This window comes from Plectropomus leopardus, chromosome 1, assembly GCF_026936395.1.
Source record: "Plectropomus leopardus strain MGB_pleo_1.0 chromosome 1, ASM2693639v1, whole genome shotgun sequence".
Lineage (NCBI taxonomy): Eukaryota > Metazoa > Chordata > Actinopteri > Perciformes > Serranidae > Plectropomus > Plectropomus leopardus.
This window is the reverse complement of record NC_142176.1, coordinates 22,771,235-22,790,713: the sequence shown is the minus strand read 5'-3', so window position 1 is coordinate 22,790,713 and position 19,479 is coordinate 22,771,235. Positions and strand designations below refer to the sequence as shown.

At 39.1% G+C, this 19,479-nt stretch overlaps 1 protein-coding gene across 2 annotated transcripts in view; it reads left to right on the top strand.

Annotated features, from left to right (window-relative positions):
* The window catches only part of mindy2 (MINDY lysine 48 deubiquitinase 2), a 28,648-nt gene extending 9,893 nt beyond the window's left edge, over positions 1-18,755 (top strand). Inside the window, exons 4-9 of one of the 2 annotated variants that reach the window (XM_042492522.2) lie at positions 3,062-3,220; positions 4,670-4,772; positions 6,609-6,751; positions 9,985-10,158; positions 11,881-12,069; positions 13,349-18,755. In XM_042492522.2, coding sequence (XP_042348456.2) covers positions 3,062-3,220; positions 4,670-4,772; positions 6,609-6,751; positions 9,985-10,158; positions 11,881-12,069; positions 13,349-13,558 — 978 coding nt within the window. In that variant the 3' untranslated portion in view covers positions 13,559-18,755. Of the gene's footprint in view, positions 1-3,061; positions 3,221-4,669; positions 4,773-6,608; positions 6,752-9,984; positions 10,159-11,880; positions 12,070-13,345 lie in introns of both variants that reach the window. The other variant, XM_042492443.2, reaches the window with a different exon arrangement.
* The last annotated feature ends 724 nt before the right edge of the window (positions 18,756-19,479 follow it).

Here is a 19,479-nt window from a genome sequence, read left to right as displayed (position 1 = left end):
AACAGCTGCTGATAACATCCTCGCCCAAACATGATTAAAGAGTTAATGTTAGTCATATTGTAAACAGTTTGTTCTCTTCAGTGGTTTAGTCACTGAAATAAAGGAGGTGTATATTTTTGGCAGCATGAAACCATAATTCAGATTTTTCTACCTCACAAAAGAAAGTTCTGATGTTTCCTTATCACTGTGAAAGACAAAAAGCAGCATGGAGAGGTGTTTTTCCCTGCTCTGTTTGGGCAACATGAATACTGGAGAAGACATCCAATTAAAACCTGCAGGAAACATGCGGCAGATATAATTTAAATGGAACTTGTAAACACCCTGCAATTGGTGATGCCATTCTTCTTCTGAAGAGCTTAGAAGCTGCTTCAGAAGATAAAAACCTGAAGTAGACATTTCTGTATATTTAATATTGTGTTAGGGAAAGCATTCACATGGTGCATTCACCTGGATAAAACGTATAGAAAACACTGTTATGAAACCGGCTGCATTTAGAGAGAATTCAGGCAGAAGCTCTCACACACTGCTGAAGGCCAAAGTGAGGTGAGGCAAAACATTCCTGAGGTGTGTGTAACATTAACAAAGCAAGCACACATTTAAAGCTGACAACCATTTTGACCAGGCTGCGGCTTTAAAGGAACAGTTCAACGTAATCAAAAATGGATATTTTTCTTTTACCTTAAGCGCTATTAATCAATCGAAACTGTATTGGTGTGAGCTGTCGAGTGTTGGAGATATCAGCTGTAGAGATTTCTGCCTTCTCTTAAATATAATAGAACTAAATGGCACCTGCTTGTGGTGCTCAAATTGCTAAAAACAGGCAAAAAAAAGGAAGTACTCATGGATGAGAGAGAAGCTAGCTGCAGATGCACGCTTCCTTCTGCACAGTGATGCGGTCAGCTGGTGTAGTTTGGTAGGAAAAAAGTAGTTCCTATAAGAAACTGCTCACAAAAAGGTCTTTGAATTATCTTGAGACATTGCTGTTGAGTTTGTTACATTTTTTTGGCGCTTTGAGCACCATAAGCCAAGCACTATCTAGTTCCATTATATTCGAGAGAGGGCAGACATCTGATGTGAGGAACTTGGTGCATGTCATTTCTTTCTTGCAAAGCACGTCGGGCTGCATTTCTTGCATGAAAGGTGCTATACAAATAAAGTTTATTATTATCATCTCTACAGTCGACATCTCTAACAATTAAAAAACCCACCCCAAAACCATCTAGATCAGAGATGTCTAAACGTCTTGAATAAGGGCCAGATTAGATAATGTTAAAATACCTGGGGGGGCAGCTGCTTCTCACATCATATGGGTTAATTAAAAATAACAACACACAAAAGTGACACAAACACAACCGTTATATTTTTATGTGAAAAAGTAGTTAACTTTCCACCACTCCTAAAAAAAGGCAGCCCTCACCATTGACTTTGTGCTCCTTTAGTGCAGCCCTGCCTGCTTAGCAGGAAATATCTGGTGTTACGTAATCGTTAGTTTGCTCATTTACTGTCTGTTTATAAAAACACGAGTTTTGCCTTTGCAGTTCCTACTTGATGCATGTCTACAAACTGTATGATTGTCCTGATTGTTGCGAGGTGAATGAAAATAAATTCAAAGTGATTTGCTTGATTAACCAACATTGTGTTAACATTATAGTATATTTTGAAGCTATTCAAGGGTCATTAAAAATTGGTCTGAGGGCTACAGTTGGTCCCCCAGGCTGTATTTTGGAACAAGACTGATCTAGATGGAAAAATAGCACCATAGGTGAGGGAAGAAATGTGTTGTTATTTTTATTTTAGTTTGAACTGTCTCTTTAAATAGATACAGGGGTTTTGTAGGCTATTGCTGAATGAATCCAGAACAGCTCTTTATACACTATTTTATGTTCTGGATTTTAGTTGTAGGCTGAATGTATCTAGATAAAACAGTAAACCACACCCAGTTATCTTAATGCTGCCAGGTTTTGTTCTGTGTAACATTTCCTCCTTGGTGTGATGCAACATTATGTATGTACCAGCTCGATTTCCGTGTCTGTTTCAATGTACACAGCTCTGGCTGTCTTGTGCATGGCATTGGGCATTGTGGACTCTGATGGCGTTCACTTTTTTTGTGTATTTTCCTCCTGATATCACAGCTCAGTCTGCCCATAGTGAGCGGGGGGGTGGGGGGGGGGGGTATCATGTGAAAAAATGACGTCAATGCATACCTTCTGCTACAATGAGTCATCTCCCATCATCTAGACAAAAAGACATGACAGTGTCTTTAGCTATTTAAATCTGGGTTTTTTGGAACTTACAAAAAGAAGTGCTTACCCATCAACTTTACCTCAATTTATAATTTTTGAGCCTTGAGTAAGTATTAAAAAATGGGCATTAATTTCTATGGAACAACTTAAAATTTAACTCATTCTAAGTCAATAGACTACATCTTTAAAATGGCCCAAAAAAAGACTTTATTTATTGCAGGGCTAATGGATTGCGTTATATCAAGTCGTTAAGTGTTCCTGATATTTTGTCCACCCATTGGTATTACTAAAGGGAAACATCATATCTCACAAAGATGAGCCTGAGAGCTTACTCAGAAATGTGATATCGAATGGTTTCCTCCTGTCAGTGACTTCTATTCCTTCTTGTGGTTGTAGACTGACAGAAAACAGAGCAAAACCTAGTAAGTGTATGAAACAATCAACTAACTATGAAGCAGAAATATCTGACAAAACCAAACTGAGGCGTTGGTGTGTGGTTGTTATTTGTATTGTACAGGAATAAACGGCAGCTAATGGCTTCTTGTAAAGGTAGAAAAATCAATTCATGATAGCTGCAGCTATGTTGAGTGTGAGCAGACAACCAGGAATAATTGAGCAGATGAAGACGGCTTACAGCACATTAAAAACAGCTGGGTGTGACACAGCTTTTTGTTCTGAATAATGTTTAGTACAAAAGCAAAGGTGCCTTTTTTAAAGACGTTTTTTTGGAAACCTCAAGTTGATGTTTAATCCCTCTGCTGCATTGTTACACTCAGTTCTTTACAACAATCTGAGCCATTGTTCTCCTTTTCTTCCAGAACATGAGTGATGCCATGGCAGTGTTGCACAAGCTGCAGACAGGTCTGGATGTGAACGTAAAGTTCACAGGGGTGCGAGTCTTCGAGTACACCCCAGAATGCATTGTGTTTGATCTGCTCGACATACCTCTCTACCACGGCTGGCTGGTTGACCCCCAGGTGAGAATAACCTTAGTCATCACTCTTGTTTCTCTTTACACCTCCCACAAACATGTTTTATTGCCCTCCTCTCTATCCTGGACACATCTCTTTAAAACCCACTACAAAGAAAAATATTCTACCTGCCTATACTTGCAGTTTGTTTAAGGTTGCTTTCATACCTGTAGTTTCACAGTAAAATCTGACATGTTGATCTAACTTAAACAATCTAGGAAACTGACTACTTTGAAAAAAGGCTAAGTTACAGCACTGTACTGTGTAGGTTATAGTGATAATAATAATAATAGATATATACATATTTATTTCTCAGTAGTCTCTTTACTAAAATACAACCACAACATACAGGGAATATGTATACAGTGTTAAAAATGCAAATATTTCAGAATAAAATAACTTCAACAGGCTAAAATTATTTAGTGTTTAGTGTGACTTCTTTTTCCACTCAGCGTGTCTTGAACTGTTTTGGGCAGACAATGTGAGATATATAATGCTAATCCTCTGGTGTATTTACACAGGTTGCATTCAAGACGTGTCCAAAGCTCAATATTGACTGTTTGAGCTACCAATTTTCATGGCTGTAGGATTCCATGTTTTACACTAAATATTGACTTCAGTCTGAAGAAGCCATTTTTATTTATTTATTTTTTGTATTTTAATTCATTATACATGTTCTCTGCATTATTTGTTTGTATCTTAATGAAGAGAAGGACTTTCTGTAAACTGAGTTAAACTTTCTTACAAATCTTTAAATCTTTTGTGACTGTCATCCTGAATAATCAGTGAGCTGAGATTTACTGAACTTTAAGGTGCCTCAGTTATCATCTCTCATGTCACTAAGAGCTCAGAAATAAAGCTAGAGATGGGGTGAAAAACTGATGTCTCGCACCATGAGGGGTGGATACAATAGTTTGGTGGTCCTCCATTTCGCTTACTTAACTGCCAAGCATACATTGTAATAGTTGCCAAATGATTTTGGATAATTATACAGGAGATTACTTCCTCGACACTTCCAAAAATCAGCACATGGGATACACACATGTAATTAAAATTTAGCTTTTGAATTCAAATTAATGTCAGCTCTAGTACTACACAATCCTGTGGTTGGTCCAGTTTTTTTTAGACACAAACCAACGGCTTCTCTTGGAAGCAGACCACCTCCGTATAAGGTGCTCGGTGTGCAGTTGTGTAGTTGAGTTCAAAGGACAATGTTCACACCGCTGTTAATAAAGATAATTAACGGCTAAATGCACTAGTTGAACTGCACCAAAAAAGGGATCAAGTTTACACAGTGATAGTAGTTTCAGTATGAACCCTTGTCAGTTGTCACCATAATATTTCTCATGGGTTTTACATGTTGTGTGATTCTACTGTGGCGTTCAGTAAAATAACATCTAAGTTTGGTGAATGTTCTTTCCCACAGTTTTTTTTTTTTTTTATCGTTGTTTGCAGATGCATGACATTGTCAAGGCAGTGGGCAACTGCAGCTACAACCAGCTGGTGGAGAAGATAATATCCTGCAAACAGTCAGACAACAGCGAGCTGGCAGGGGAAGGTGAGCGCTTTCTCTTCACCCCCCCTCCTTTTTTGACCTGCCTGACTCTCTTCCTGTCTCCCCTCATCTCCTTTCATTCCCCGCTTGAGTAACCGAAGGTGGAGAAAAAGAAGCAAAGTGATGCATTTGGGGGTAGATGTTAAAGTTAAAATATTGGAGCTTCTGAACAAAAAGAGAATAGTAATTTGACTAAACAATTGTACTTCTTTCAATTTTGACTTTTATTTTTTTATTTTATTATAACTGCAATATTTAAAAATCTAATGCTGATTTCATGTTAATATCATGTTAATTATACACATATGATATCATGTTAATTATATGATAATATCGTGTAAGTAATCCAGCAACTCAAATAATTTCAGTTTCTTTCAATTCTTGCTTTTTCTCTCTCCCCCAACACCATCTGGCTGCCTTTTCACCAACTATTGAGTGTAATTACTCTTTTTGTGCGCTTTCGATACAGTTATGGTTACAGTCTTTCTCTCCACCTCCCTACACTTGTATTTTGAGTGTAATTAATTTGCCAAAACAAGAGACAAAAGGCACAGTAAACCAAGGTGAATTTGACTGAGAGCATTATCTTCATTCCTCAAATTTTCTATCAATATCACAAAAAAAAAAAAATCCCATACGATTCCAACCCTACTTTGTTTCATATCTAGCAAAACAAGTTCAACTTTGCAGAGGAGCAGCGGTGTGCAGCTTAACGTTAATCCAGTGGCACAATCATTGCATGAGATATGTTTGTTTACTGGACCGTCAAGTGAACCACAGACCGAGTTCAAATGAAACCAGGACATACATGCGGACACTCATCTAATGGCCTACTTCCACAGCTCACACTTTTCTCACCAGCTGTCACTAACACTAACTTCCCCACTAAAAATATTTGCTCATTCAACACAGAGCTTCCTGAGTGGTTTTTAGCTGGTCTGCTGCCAAGTCAACACATCACAGCCTTTAGTCAATGACAATATTGATATGGAAGATTCAATCTTCTTTATTGTATTTCTGCATTTGTAGACCAGAAATTCTTATGAGGGCTTGATTGAAGTAACTTAATGCTGATGCTACTCGTCACTGCTGAGACGACTTTAAAAACCACTCTTAAAGGACTGATATAACTAAACATCTCTGACTTTTGTTGTCATTCTTCCATGTCTTGAAATATTTAATAGTAAGTACTCTTTTCTGCCAGTCTCTAAAGTTTGCGGCTCATCTAGGGTAGACTGTTTCTGTGTGTGTTTGAGCTTTACGCTGATTTTGTGGGCGTTGAATGCTGCTCTGTCTTACAGATGTCCCACACCATCTGCCTCTCAGCCTATATTGAGTTCACTATAGTTAGTGTGATCACTTCCAGCAGCACAGAGTCAGAGTGTTCAAATAGCTACTGCAGACATTACAGCAAGGTTTCCAACACGCTCTCCAAATAGTGACCTACAAATGAGTAATGATTGCTTGATTGTAGTGCAGATGACTCATCCAGTGGTCTAATGATGAAAATATTTTTAAATCAGAAAGAGTGCATTCACAAGAAATATGTGAAAGTCATGCTCCTTCTTAAGCTAAATAATTGATTATCTTCAGAACGACTTTAGTTCCTCGCAGGTCAACAGGGAAAGCTTATCAAAATAAAAACATCACAGTTGAAATGGGCATCAATCAGTGTCAAGTCAATTTTAAATCTGTCTGTATATTCTGCAAAATAGAAAACAAATAAAGATAAAATATTCAAGTAAGACTTTTCATGGGTCCATGTTTCTGCATTTGCTCATCAATCACAAATTCAATCTCTCTCTCTTTGTTTCCCCGTCTCCCCTTCTCTCGCCTTAGGCATCGTGGCAGAGCAGTTTCTGAGCAGCACAGCCACACAGCTTACATACCACGGCCTGTGCGAGCTCACATCCACAGTACAAGAGGGAGAGCTCTGCGTCTTCTTCAGGAACAACCACTTCAGCACCATGATCAAATACAAGGTAAACACTAAAGTCCTGACTACCAGGGCTGGGCATCTTCACTGGTCTCACGGTTCGATTCGATTTCGATTATCTTGCCAACAATTCGATTCAATGTCACGATGCATCACATCCTCAATTGTCTATGTTAATGCACATGGCTACTCTTTCATCAATAAATACAAGCAGCCAGCTTGCTCTGTTCTCCCACAATTCAATGCAACATTGCTACCATACAGTGCTGGTTGCTACCAGGAAGTTCTCTTGGACTGTAGAACTTAATTGTCCAGCTGCAGCCGGAAAATCAACAAGCAATGCAGTGTTTCCCCTTGAATGTTTCATGCAGAAAACACCCTTAACGGATATGAAGGCTGGGATGACTTACAGGCGTGGACCAGGCTTTATTTAATTTAATTTAATTATTTGCTTTAAAATTGGATAGATGTGTTAGGCTGGGGCACCAGGCCCCCAAATCACTGAAATCACTGAATCCGCCCCTGATGAAAATGAGCGCAGCAGAAAGCAGCTGGATGAGATGCGGAGAGGGGAGAGTATGTGTCGTCATTTCTATAAAGAATTCCATCTTTAGTCTGACTAAAACTGAGACTAAAACAGTCTTCTGAAGAAGTCTGAAGAAGTCACTTTCCACCACTAAACATTTAACTGTTCAGACGCTGAGAGGAAAAACTCAGGTGTTTGTCTTCCCTCTCTGCACTGTCAGTCTGCTGCGATCTATCGATCAGCTGTGATCAGCCAGGTGTGTAATTTGTCGTTATTAGACCTACTTGTTTTTGTCAGTGGTAGTAAATAGTGAAATTAATCTTTTGGGCTCAGTTACTTGGGTTCGGACAGGAACATGCAGATCACATATTTCCCTCTTTTGTATTTTGGGGCAGTCGTGACCCTCAGTACCCCATTGAAATTATGTGCATGGTAGAGGGACTTTAAATCGGGAGAAATACAGAAGAAATGTGACACCGTAAGGACACCAGGAGAAGACAGGGAAAACATGGGTCTCCCAGGAAAATCGTGAGGGTTGGCAAGTATGCTTATACCTCCTAAGGGGAAAAAAATACAGTGTACCTCACCGTCCTGTGCAAACTGCGGTACAATTTTTACCTAGTGGGGGGGTCTCATTGGCCTGGTGCACTGCCAGGACTGTAACATTTGTAGGGGAAACACTACGTTACGTGGCAATAATGCACTTCCGCATCAGAATGCATCTTAGAAATGATTAATTTCAATTACCCTGGTACTGCTACTCGATACCTGTAATCTATTAACCAAAATAACTCAGAACCAAGTAGTTCAAAACTTCTCCTGTCAGATTTAGAAAAAAATGCCTATTTGTATGGTTTTGCATGCAGCCAATCACTGCAAGCATTCTTAGGTTTAATGCAACATGTGATTGGCCCCTCCGCAAATAACTGACACTTGTGTTTATCGACACACACACGCTCTCTCTCTCTCTCTATTTCACACACACACACACACACACACACACACACACACACACACACACACACACACACACACACACAGACAGACAGGCAGACAGGCAGACAGACAGGCCACCCACAATTAATTTGCTCCAAGTCTGGTGGAATTTTACCCAACTGAATGCTTCCATTCACACGATGGGTATCAGATGAAGTAGAAAAAAATGTACTCAAATGAAGTACTCTATTGGCATCACTATCACTTTGAGGGCACTGGTATTGTAAGCTTTTTAACCCTTTGAAACCTGAGCAAATGAGCTTGATTTCTGACCAAAACAAAGACACAGAAAAAAGGCTATGAGTAACTGAACAAGAAATAACCCAAAAATTAGCAAGAAATTAGTAAAAAAAAAAAAAATAAAATAAAAAAAATAGTAAATATAAATAATGATAATAATAATAATAATAATAATAATAATAATAATGTATTTTTGTAACCTAATTTTAGATGTTATAATTCTAATAACATCAAATATATTTTCCCTAGTTATTTGATAATTTTCTAATGATTCTCTGTTTTTAAAAGCTAATGTTCATGTAATTTTCCTGTTTTTCACTTTTTTCTTTTTTTTGCGTTGCTGATTGCTTTTTTCCAATGTTTTTGAAAGAAATCACACCAGAGTGCTCATGTATCAAAAGTTTAAATAATTGTGAAAGGCATCTGAAAGCACAGGAAAAGTGATGTTGCTCCAGGTTTCAAAGGGTTAAATGATATCCAGCCCTACTGATAATAATTTCACCGTAAGTGTTGACAGTTTTTTGCATGAGTCAGGCTGAAATTACACGTGCAACTTACTTTGGAAATTGCAGTAACCTAAATAGGTCAGGGTGCGCTATGAACTGTCCCAGCAGTCAGTGACATGCGTCTCTAAGCACTTTACTTTTACAGGACAATTATTATCTTTTTCTATGAAACATTTTAATGGGTATTTCGACAGAAGCCTCCACCTTGTGAAGGTAGATTTCATTCTGTTTCATTGCTTATTTTCATACAGATATCAGCAAAACTACTAATGTGATCTTAAACAGACTGCCTTATATTTTGTCTGCGGGCAAAACATAATAAACTTGCTTTAATTAAATGCTCCTCTGCAGGCTATTTAATAAAGAAATAACTGACTCATTTTTTTGATGGATAGTTGATTTTTATGGAAAAGCCTCTGAGTGATGTTTAATTGAGTTTTTACTTTTGCAGTTATTATCTGCAGTAGATTAAGACTAAATAACTTGGTATCAAGTGTTGCCATCTGTCCACCTTTTTTAAAGCTTCTCTTCTCTCTGCGTCTCTTTTCATAAAGCTCCTCAGTATTTTCTTGGAGTGTTCACCGCACAGACTTGCTATAACATGTTCTTCAAACTGATGAAAGCTATGAACAGATGTACAACATTAGACCAATCATGATGACCCGTTAAGAAGTCTGCATCCCATCTCTAACAGCCCCTGCTCACAGCTGGCCATATCGCTGCAGCTTGGACAAACCTTTCCTGTTATCTGCAGGAGGGGAAGTGGAGCCTGCTTACTTTCATTTTGAACAGCACTCTGTCGTCGCCAACGAAAGCAAAGCTGTGTGCATTACCTATAACCCTCAGACAAAGCATTACAGCAGCCTTAGTTCTCTTACAATCACTCAGCCACACTTTTACGTCCAATCACCCATGATAAATATGCAGATAGCGTGTCAGTCCTGTATGTCTGCAGATAGTGTGACACTGATGAAATGTGTATTATGTAATGTGCGTGTAATTGTTTCCTAGGGCCAGCTGTACCTCCTGGTTACAGACCAAGGTTTCCTGACAGAGGAGAAGGTTGTCTGGGAAAGTCTGCACAATGTCGATGGAGACGGCAACTTCTGTGATTCAGAGTTCCGGTTGCGGCCTCCGTCTGATCCAGAGACTGTGTACCGCGGCCAACAGGATCAGATAGACCAGGTCTGAGCACTGATGCAGGCAAGACTAGCAGAACCAGCAATTATCCACTCCGAAACCATAATAGTGCTTAATCATGATGTGCATTCCACACCGTCAGTGTACCACAAAGGACAAGACAGATAACAAGATCAGTAAGGACATACTGGTCTTCATTGCTCGACTTTACAGAAATAAGAGAACGACTTGATGGGAGACAAAAGAAAAAAACATATGGTATCAAATTTCAGCAAACACAAGTTACAAAATAAAATCAATTGTGCACCATCACAAGCTATAAAAGCAGCAAAAGTGAGGGCAGTTCTTCAACAATAGATGTGTTACATCTCCCCAAACCAGCCTTCCAAAGGGAAACACCTACTTTTAAGGAGTCCAATATATTCTTTCATGGCCATGGAAAGTCCCTGAAAGCTAGAACTCAGAGAAGTAAGTCTCAAACTTACAATGTCATAGGGTATAAAGTATGGAGTTGCTCCATGGACTGCTGGTTCCCAACCTGGGGGTTCCCACTAGGGTTCGCCAAAGCTTCACAGTGGGTCATGAGGCCTTTTCAATTTTAAGGAGTTTAAGAAAATGTATATAGTATAAGAAGTATGTACACAGTAGTCTTATATCTCTGGATTTCATTTGTGTGGAGAAAACTGTTTTTATTTAAATGTTTAGATTATTATTCAAGATATGAACTTTTTTTTTTTTTAAATCTCACAGGATAAGGGCATGGCGAAGACCTGAACACAAGTTACATTCACAGAGCTGTCACTGTCTGCTAAACAACCTTGTTCTGCTTTAGAAATGTATACAGTTAAAATAACCAAAGCACCAACAGAAGAAAAACCAAGCATTAGGGAGAAGCAAACACGGAATAGAGGACTGTTTTCCAAAGCTGGATGAAAAAAGGCCTATTTTTTGTATGTAGGACTGTTAAAAAAAAACCAATATACAGACAGAAAGATTAAAATAGTTCCTTAAAATATCACGAAAATTTATCTTTGATTAAATATTCTCATCTCGTTCTCATCCATGCTTTGCTGCACCACACAGTCTCCACACAGACCCCTTGCACTGGGTTGCACTGGGTTAATGTCTCCTGAGCACATTTACTGGTTTCACAGCTGTCTGCTCATTGGTTGGTCACAGTGGTCCAAACCCAGAGCTTGCTGACAAATTGTCTGCCTTTGCTCCCACACACACAGACTAGACAAGAGCATGGGGGCTATTACTTTTTATTCTCCCTGCTTACACAGGCTCAGCCCCTCCTTATCTGCAAGATGGGATTGGCGAGGAAAATCTATTCAGGCAATGTTCTGCACTCATAATCAATTCAGTTAGATTGGAGCAAACTTGTAATGATCCCAGTGTGGAAATTAGGTCTTTCTTAGTGACAAAGCACATGACATAAAAGAAGATACTGGGAATAATACAAGTGATAGCACCGGCATAAAGGACATTTTCTAAACTACACTGCAACTGATTACTACAAAAAGTGCAACGAAGATAGTACAGCAGAAGAAAATTAATGAAGACAGACACAAACGGCTCAATCAATAAGTAAAGAACTGTGGCTGTGGATTGCGGCTGTGCTTGCGTATGGATTGTTTGTAGTATAGGCCGAGGAGGTTCAGTTGTTGCGTAATCACAGCACAGTTTATTCTGCTTAAGCATCACACTGACAGACATGCTAATAAATCAAGTCTTTCTTTCTTTGGGCGTGTTCATGTGTGTCAGGACTATCTGATGGCGCTGTCGCTGCAGCAGGAGCAGCAAAGCCAGGACCTACAGTGGGAGCAGCTCCCAGAGGGCATCAGTGACCTAGAGCTGGCAAAAAAGCTTCAGGAGGAAGAGGACCGACGAGCCTCCCAGTACTACCAGGAGCAAGAGCAGGAGCAGGCGGCAGCAGCAGCAGCACAGGCACAGGTGGGGAGGGAGGGGGTGAGGGAGAAGGAGGCAGGTGGCAGAGGGAGGAGAAGTAGGACTTTGAACAAATGTGGGGCATTTAATGTAGCATAGAGGGAAGATGTTGCCTTTTGGAGACAGACGGATGTCTGCATCAGAGTTTGAGCTATAAAGAGGGAATTGAAGATGAAAAGAGATAGTGGTATTCTTCTCTCTTGTGATGCAGCCTCCCTTTACTGTGAGTTCAAGGCACAGGCTTTGTCCCTGGAGCAGTCATTACTTCTCCTTGTTGAATATATTTGAGACATATAATATATTTATTAAATGATTTCTATAGATATTATTAAAACCAATGTGGCATTGCACTTTTATTCCTGTTTTTTAAAAGAATATTTTTAGTAACAAATAACGGACCTGAAACCCTTTCCTCCCGATTCCCCCTCTTTCATTCTACTTTCTTACCTTTCTTCCTTTTACATTCACATAAATAATGTCATTGATTTAAAAAATCAAAAATTTGAAAATAAATACATGACAGAGCCTGCATTTAAGTGCTTAAATGGTTATCATATCTTATAAGGTATCACATTTGTTATCAAACGTTCCCAAAAACTTGGTAAAACTATGAACTAACTATGAAAAACTATGAAGCATCACCGTGTCCTAAATGTCCTGTGTGTAGGATTTAGAGGCATAAATATGCAGAAATGGTATATAAATAACTATAATCAGTTAAAATCCACCTTAAAAATAAGAATTGTTGTCTGTGGTTAATGCTACATAACACTAAATGCTACACATTACACCTTGAAATAAAGATTGAATAGTTTACAGATTTCTTCATGAAACTTCATCAAGTATGTAAATTTTTTTCCAGTCACATACAATGTGTTTTTATTTATTTATTTACTTTTTTTTAAATGGAATAAAGATAGATGTGAATTTCATTTGTTCAAGCCAATTTACTCCATCTTTGCAAAGACGATAAAGACGTACAGTTTAGTCTTTTTTTTTTTTGCTGCATCTTTTCCTGCCTGAAAAGCCTGCTTTTGATGGGAGGGAAGGGGCCTTGTCTTGTCAGCGCAACCAAATATTGCCAAATTACAAACCAGCTGAAAGTTTATTTTATATTGCTTGGAAAACAAATTAAATATGTCCATAATGTGCTATATTTTAACCCGGACGTTGATATTTGGTTTATCACTTCATTCTAGTTCAGTGCAATAAGTAGCTTTGCTTTCAATACTCTCATATCTATGGATTTTTACTCTTTTGCTCTTTGCTCGTGTTTGCGCAGCAGGGCCAGCAGGAGCCTGCCGAGGGAGATGAGGCGGACAGAGGAGGAGGAGGAGGAGGAGGAGGAGCAGGAGCAGGAGCAGGCGGAGCAGCAGCCGGCGCTGGGACGGCGGCAGCAGCCGGAGCCACACCCAGCCCGGGAAAACAGTCCTCGAGCGGGGAGCGGAAAGCCAAGAAAGAATCGAAGGATAAAGACAAATGTGTTATTTTGTAACATACAGCGTGTCTGTGTGAGTGTGAGTGTTTTGTGCATTTGCTTATCTGTGAGACAGGGGACAGCATTTGTTTCTCCATGGACTGGACACGCAACGCGTGGCCCCAACTTGACAACAAACAAGGGAAGGAGACGTTTTGAGGAGAGATGCGACTAGACTAACAGAGGATTTGCTGTTCCCAAACCACTGGTGCCTGCTATCCTCTATCCTCAGTGGAACCTGGACATCAGAGGAAGGGACACAACAACAACGACAACAACAACAACAACTACCCCTTATCTTTCATAGAGTCGGCCAAACTTTGTTACAAGTTGCACAGTGCACTATATTTGTGATGTGGGGTCAAGTTTATTCGGGGTGGTATATTTTATAGCAAAAGACATAATCTGAAGAAACAAAATGTCACCCTCTCACCATGTTCTTACAAAAACAATCATTTCATTCATTTTTCATTATTACAGCAGCTTATAAGCTTTTTTGTACGTATCAATATTTACAAAGCGTATATAGTCAGACCCAGGGTTTTTAAGTTGATGCCAAGATTCACATTTTATTTATGTGTCTTTTGGGAGAGGTATAATTTTTTTCTGTAAGCCAAGAGGGATTTTCTCATAATATTGCCTGTTGGAAATCAGTGTAACACTATTTGTGTCCCCTCCGAAACACTATGTTCCCAAGGGTTAATTCATGCCAGATAGCTGCCAGACACTGAAGCTATGGGACAGTACTCATCACAGCTCGCCCTGTTCAGATTTGCCTTACCACAGTACGGCAGTGTGGTATTCTGCTCTGTCTGAATGTGAATGTGTGTTTGTTTTCTTGTGTATGGTGTGTACAGTACACCTGTGGTATCCATGTCTCTTTCACTGAGAATCAAGGCTCAATTTGAAAATAGCCAAATCTTTTACGCTGGGTTAGTTCAGCTACAAATTCAGGACATTTAATGTCTTTTATGTTGCGATTTTAATTCACAAAAAAACATTTTAGACAGTCAAACTGAGAACAATGTTGAGTATTTTTTCCGAGAATTTTTATGTGAATCTGAAGTTGTTTCTTTGCGAGACACAACTAGCTTTTGGCAGTTTAGATTTTTGTTAGAGTGCACCCAGTTTTGAGTGTGTGGTAGTTCTGAAAGGCCCTTTTCTTTCTCACAGTCTCTTCTGGCAGCTTCCTGAAGAGCTGCAGTGTGTGTGTGCGAGTGTGTGTGCGAGTGTGTGTGCGTGTGTGTGTGTGTGCGCGCGTGCGTGTGTGTGTGTGTGCAGGCACTATCATTATCTCCTCTGTTAGGATCTGGATGTAGAAGTTACAGTGCGGTTTTTGAGAAGAAATACCACAGAATTCAGTCATTTGTCCACAATGTTCCTCTAAACTAGGAAAGTTCAGTAGGTGAACGTGTATGATTCTTTTCCACAAACATGATCCCCAAAATCTGTTATGCCCCCAGAAATTTTTCATGGTGTTGGGCCATTGAAAATCTTGGGGTGACAAACCAAAACCAAAAGCCATAACTGAATTTCAAGAACTCTATTTTGCTAAAAAAAAAAAAAGTGACTGGCGACTGGAGACTGGCTTGCTCAGTGTGTGTTGAGTAAATTGTAGTAAAACAAGGTGCTCTGTGGTGGCCTAAATGCTTCAAAAACAGAGACAAAAGGAACCAGCTTACTGAAAAGAGTTGGGGTGGTCGGTTGAGGTGGTAACGGGCACTCTTGTGTCAGAGAGGAAAAGTAGGAAAGTATAGAAAGATAGAAACACATCAAACCGGCCACAAGAGGGGGTGACCGTGTGAAAAAAAATGTATCCAGAAAAAAACACTGGATTTTCAAATTTAACGCCATGGCTTTCTCTGACCCGAATGAAGAAACTGATTTTGCAGATTCTTTATTAACAGTTAAAATGACTAATTATCTGATCTGCATTTATTAATACCAGTACAGTTGGTTATGGGTAACCAGAGAACTCAGAAAATCCCTGTGCCAGTTTTTCCCCTCGCCAACATTTTGCCAAAATTGGGAGCCTTATTTCGCTGATTCCCAAAAGGCTAATGTAACAATAGATTCCTTAGGTTGTCTTGTTTCACAAAATATAAATATCTTCACTCTAGTTTAAAAACTGAGTGCACCACAGCCTCTTAAGACCCTTTTCCATTGCACAATAAACTGCTAACACCCGCTAACATCTGGCATTTTAATGCAATGGGAAAGGTAACAAAAGGCATTTTTACTCGCGCTAAATGACTCTGCAGTAGTCACAGGTATTTATCGGCTCCGGCTCAGATTGGCATTGATGGTAACACAACACCTGGGTAAACACACCAATTTTAGCCCCTTCACCGGCGAGATGCAATGACATGCTGACACCCCCCTCCATGTCTGCCCAAGCAGCGCTCAAACATCAATCCAAATTAGTCTGTACCAAGTTTGAAAGAGAGATTAAATACACACACATGCTTGTCTGCTGCAGAGCTGTGTACACAGCTCTAGTCTTCTGACAATAAGAGTCTATAGTCTGTTCTTAGTGCGTTTACCAGTGTTTAAAAAATCCACGTACATGCGTTAATTTAGTAGAAAGGGGGTTTTAGAAAGGAGTATGATCTCCTGTTGGGAACCTGACTTGTTTCACGCTAAAGCTGTGCTGAGTAATTATTTTCTTCCTTGTGCTCCAGGTTTTTGAACATTAATCTCAAAGTTGATCTCAAAGTTTTTTCTGGAGCCATTCTGAGTAGAAATATACAAATGTCAATAAAAAAAATTAATCTGTTATTCTGGAAAATAATAATGAAAGTTAACATACTGAGCTGTCCTGGGGGTATAGGATAAACATCCTGAATTCTGTGGTATCACCTTTTAAATTTTCACTGCAGCGTGCAAACACATGATGTACATATTTACCTAATGCATTCTTATAATGGATTTAGCTAGTGGTTTGTGCCATTATTGTACCATGGGACTGCCTCCTGAGAAACTTTTCTATCTATACATTCCAAGTGGATGCCTTGACTCAAGCCTTCTGTTACAGACTGAGGGAGACAGTCGTTGTAGGAGGTCTTTTCAGAGCTCGTAAAGCAGTCTCCATTATTTCGTTCAGTGAGAACAAATCCACTGTCAGGACAGGACGATTACATGGAGGCAGCAGGCTACCTACTGTGTGGGAACTTTTTCTTACGGGCTTCATATGATGGCTGGAGTTTGAGCTCCGTGTTTGTTTGGCCCGAAAGAGGCTGTGTTTTGTATATATATATAACGCCTTACAACATTTCAACATATTTTATAGGACAAAAGGAAGCAGGCGTATTACCAGAACGAGACAATCCATGCATTTCTTCACACGGCATCAGAAACACTCTCAGGCCTTTTGTGAAGGGACATATCCTCCTAGTGTCTTTTATGTATCGGCACAGTTCCTCGGCCTGTAGTCACTTTCTTAGACGCAACTTTAGGTATCTGCTCATGTATGCACACAACTATTTTGACACATTGAAGGACTTTAACACTATTTTATTTAAGACCCTCATTGTTGAACTTCAGACTAAAAAGAACTATGAATAAAGCTGCTCCTCTTGTGTTAACTTAGACTACCTGATTACAAATAAAAACCTTGAACAGGGTTAAGAAACATTAATTATGCACACTTTTTTGTGACTCCTTAGCAGTTTTTTCCCCCCATGCAGCTCAAATAACATGTTCATACAGTGAAAGCAAGAAGGCAGAGGGGAAGCTTTTGGCAACATTGTGCTATATTTTTGTCTGTCTTTTCACCTCATTTATGTCTCAGCCCAGCAAGTGAACATGCTGATTAAACATTCCAGTGGAAGTTTAAAAAATGTAACTTCACTTCGGGCATGGGGAAATTTGATGCTGGTTGGCGTTCGAGCAAAAAGAGCGCGGAGTGACACATGCCACACATTTTTATTATTATTTCAGACGTACTACTGTGCATTAGCTCGCTGTCCCTAGTCATTACTACAGATATTTTTGTTGTAAAGTGTTTCACCCTATAGCTCCTATGATGAATTGATGAGAAGGATATTGTGTGTTCAGTGTCTCCAAGTGGTTTTTATTGTAAGCCTTGTACAAGTGATGGTGGGGTAAATGCTGTAAAATTAGTGTTCTGACAAGGTGGTTGTTGAACAAATAGTCGTTGTAATTGGTTTTGCACTGTTACATTGATATGCACTAACAGAAGAGAAACATACCTCATTTTATACAGAACATAAAATTGTGCACGAGTGCTATTGTCCTTTGGGTACCTTTAAAAACTGGCCAAAAGAATTATCTCAATGTGGTTGTGGTGTGTTAAACCAGCTTAATAATATTCATTTGTAAAAGTTTGAAAGGGCTGTTTATTTTTCTTTTTCTTTTTTTTTTTGGCTTAAAATGAGCGTACATTTGTTGGAAAATAGTACCACTTCAATAGGACTTGCTGCAATTTGATATATTCAGGTTAGTGGTACACCTATACCAGAAAAAAAAGGCTACCAAAACAAAGGCCCAAGTACCAGCACACAGCTCATAGATGCTGAGGAAGTTGTGAATTACAACAATGGATAGATGGATGTCATTCGAATGGTCTAACAGCAGCAGTTTTTATACAAAGTATGGAAGAAAACACTGGTACTCCACTCAAGCAGCAAAAAATGGTGTAGGTGCACCCCTAATTCAGGTAGTTGTTTATCCAATCCATTATTTAAGTACACAACAAACAAAAAAGGGGAAAAGGCTGCTTTCTAAGGCTCGAGTGTTGTCATCTATGTAGCAGTGGGAAATGTTCATTCTTGTTGTATGAATCACACATCCAGAGTGCTGAGCAGTCTACTAAAGGGAGACTTTTTCTTTAATGCAATATCAAACTTCCAGATTTTACTTTGTGGTGCATGTATAGCGTGGGCTGAAAAGGAGGCCAGAGTAAAAAATTTGATTATTAACTACCCTGAGACCATCATTTCCACTGTATGGCCCATTGTGTTTATATTTCACATGAAACATACAAGTAAAAGGAAGGTGTTTGTGAATATGGGAGGTTACTCATTTGTGTTGATTTCAATGTTCATCTATTTACATAAATGACCAAATAATGTATGTAGCCTTTCACATCACAGTCACACAATGTATATGGTGATATATATATAACAAAATGCCTTATAGACGAGGGACATTCAACCTGATTAGAAATACCAGGATAATAAAAGACTAAGATCAATAGTTGCCTTGCTGTCATTTGTAATGAGCCGTAATTGCTTTGAGGACAACCCGATATGTTTGATATGACTTATCTAAGTAATGTGTCTGACAACTTATGAAAAGAATCCCTTCAGAGATCAACCTGTTAAAGATCTTCTCTGTTTAACCAAACACAGCACTGAAATCCACGGTTCCCATTTTCATTTACAAAATTTCAAAACCTTCCCATGACTTTTCAAGGACTCATAATACGGTTATTTCTTGCTCATAAATGTAATTTCTACCTGGCATATATGGAAGGAGAAATGGAGCACAGGGAGAAAATTAAGAAAAGTACGTGATGGTAAAAAAAACATCTCGTACTGACGCAAATTAGAGTTACATTATGTCGACAGCTTCAGTAAATAAATTTGCTGTTATCTTACATTAAGTTGAAGGTTATCCACAGAAGATTTCTGCAGCAATTTCATTAAACACCACAAAATCCCATGACTTTTCCAAACTTTCAATTTCTTTTCCAGTTTTTTCATGACTGTGGGAATTCTGGAAATCACTATTGTCAAACCCACCAGCCTCCATTTAAATGGACAGTAATTTTAGCGTGTAGAGCCAGCACAGTTTTCCATCTAACTGGGTGAATTAAAGTTTTATTTCAACCAAACCAGTCGGTGATTGTTGGAGCAGCGGAAAGATGGACCAAGAAGGCTTTTGAGGGTTTTATTTTGCTTCTGACGACTTTGAAC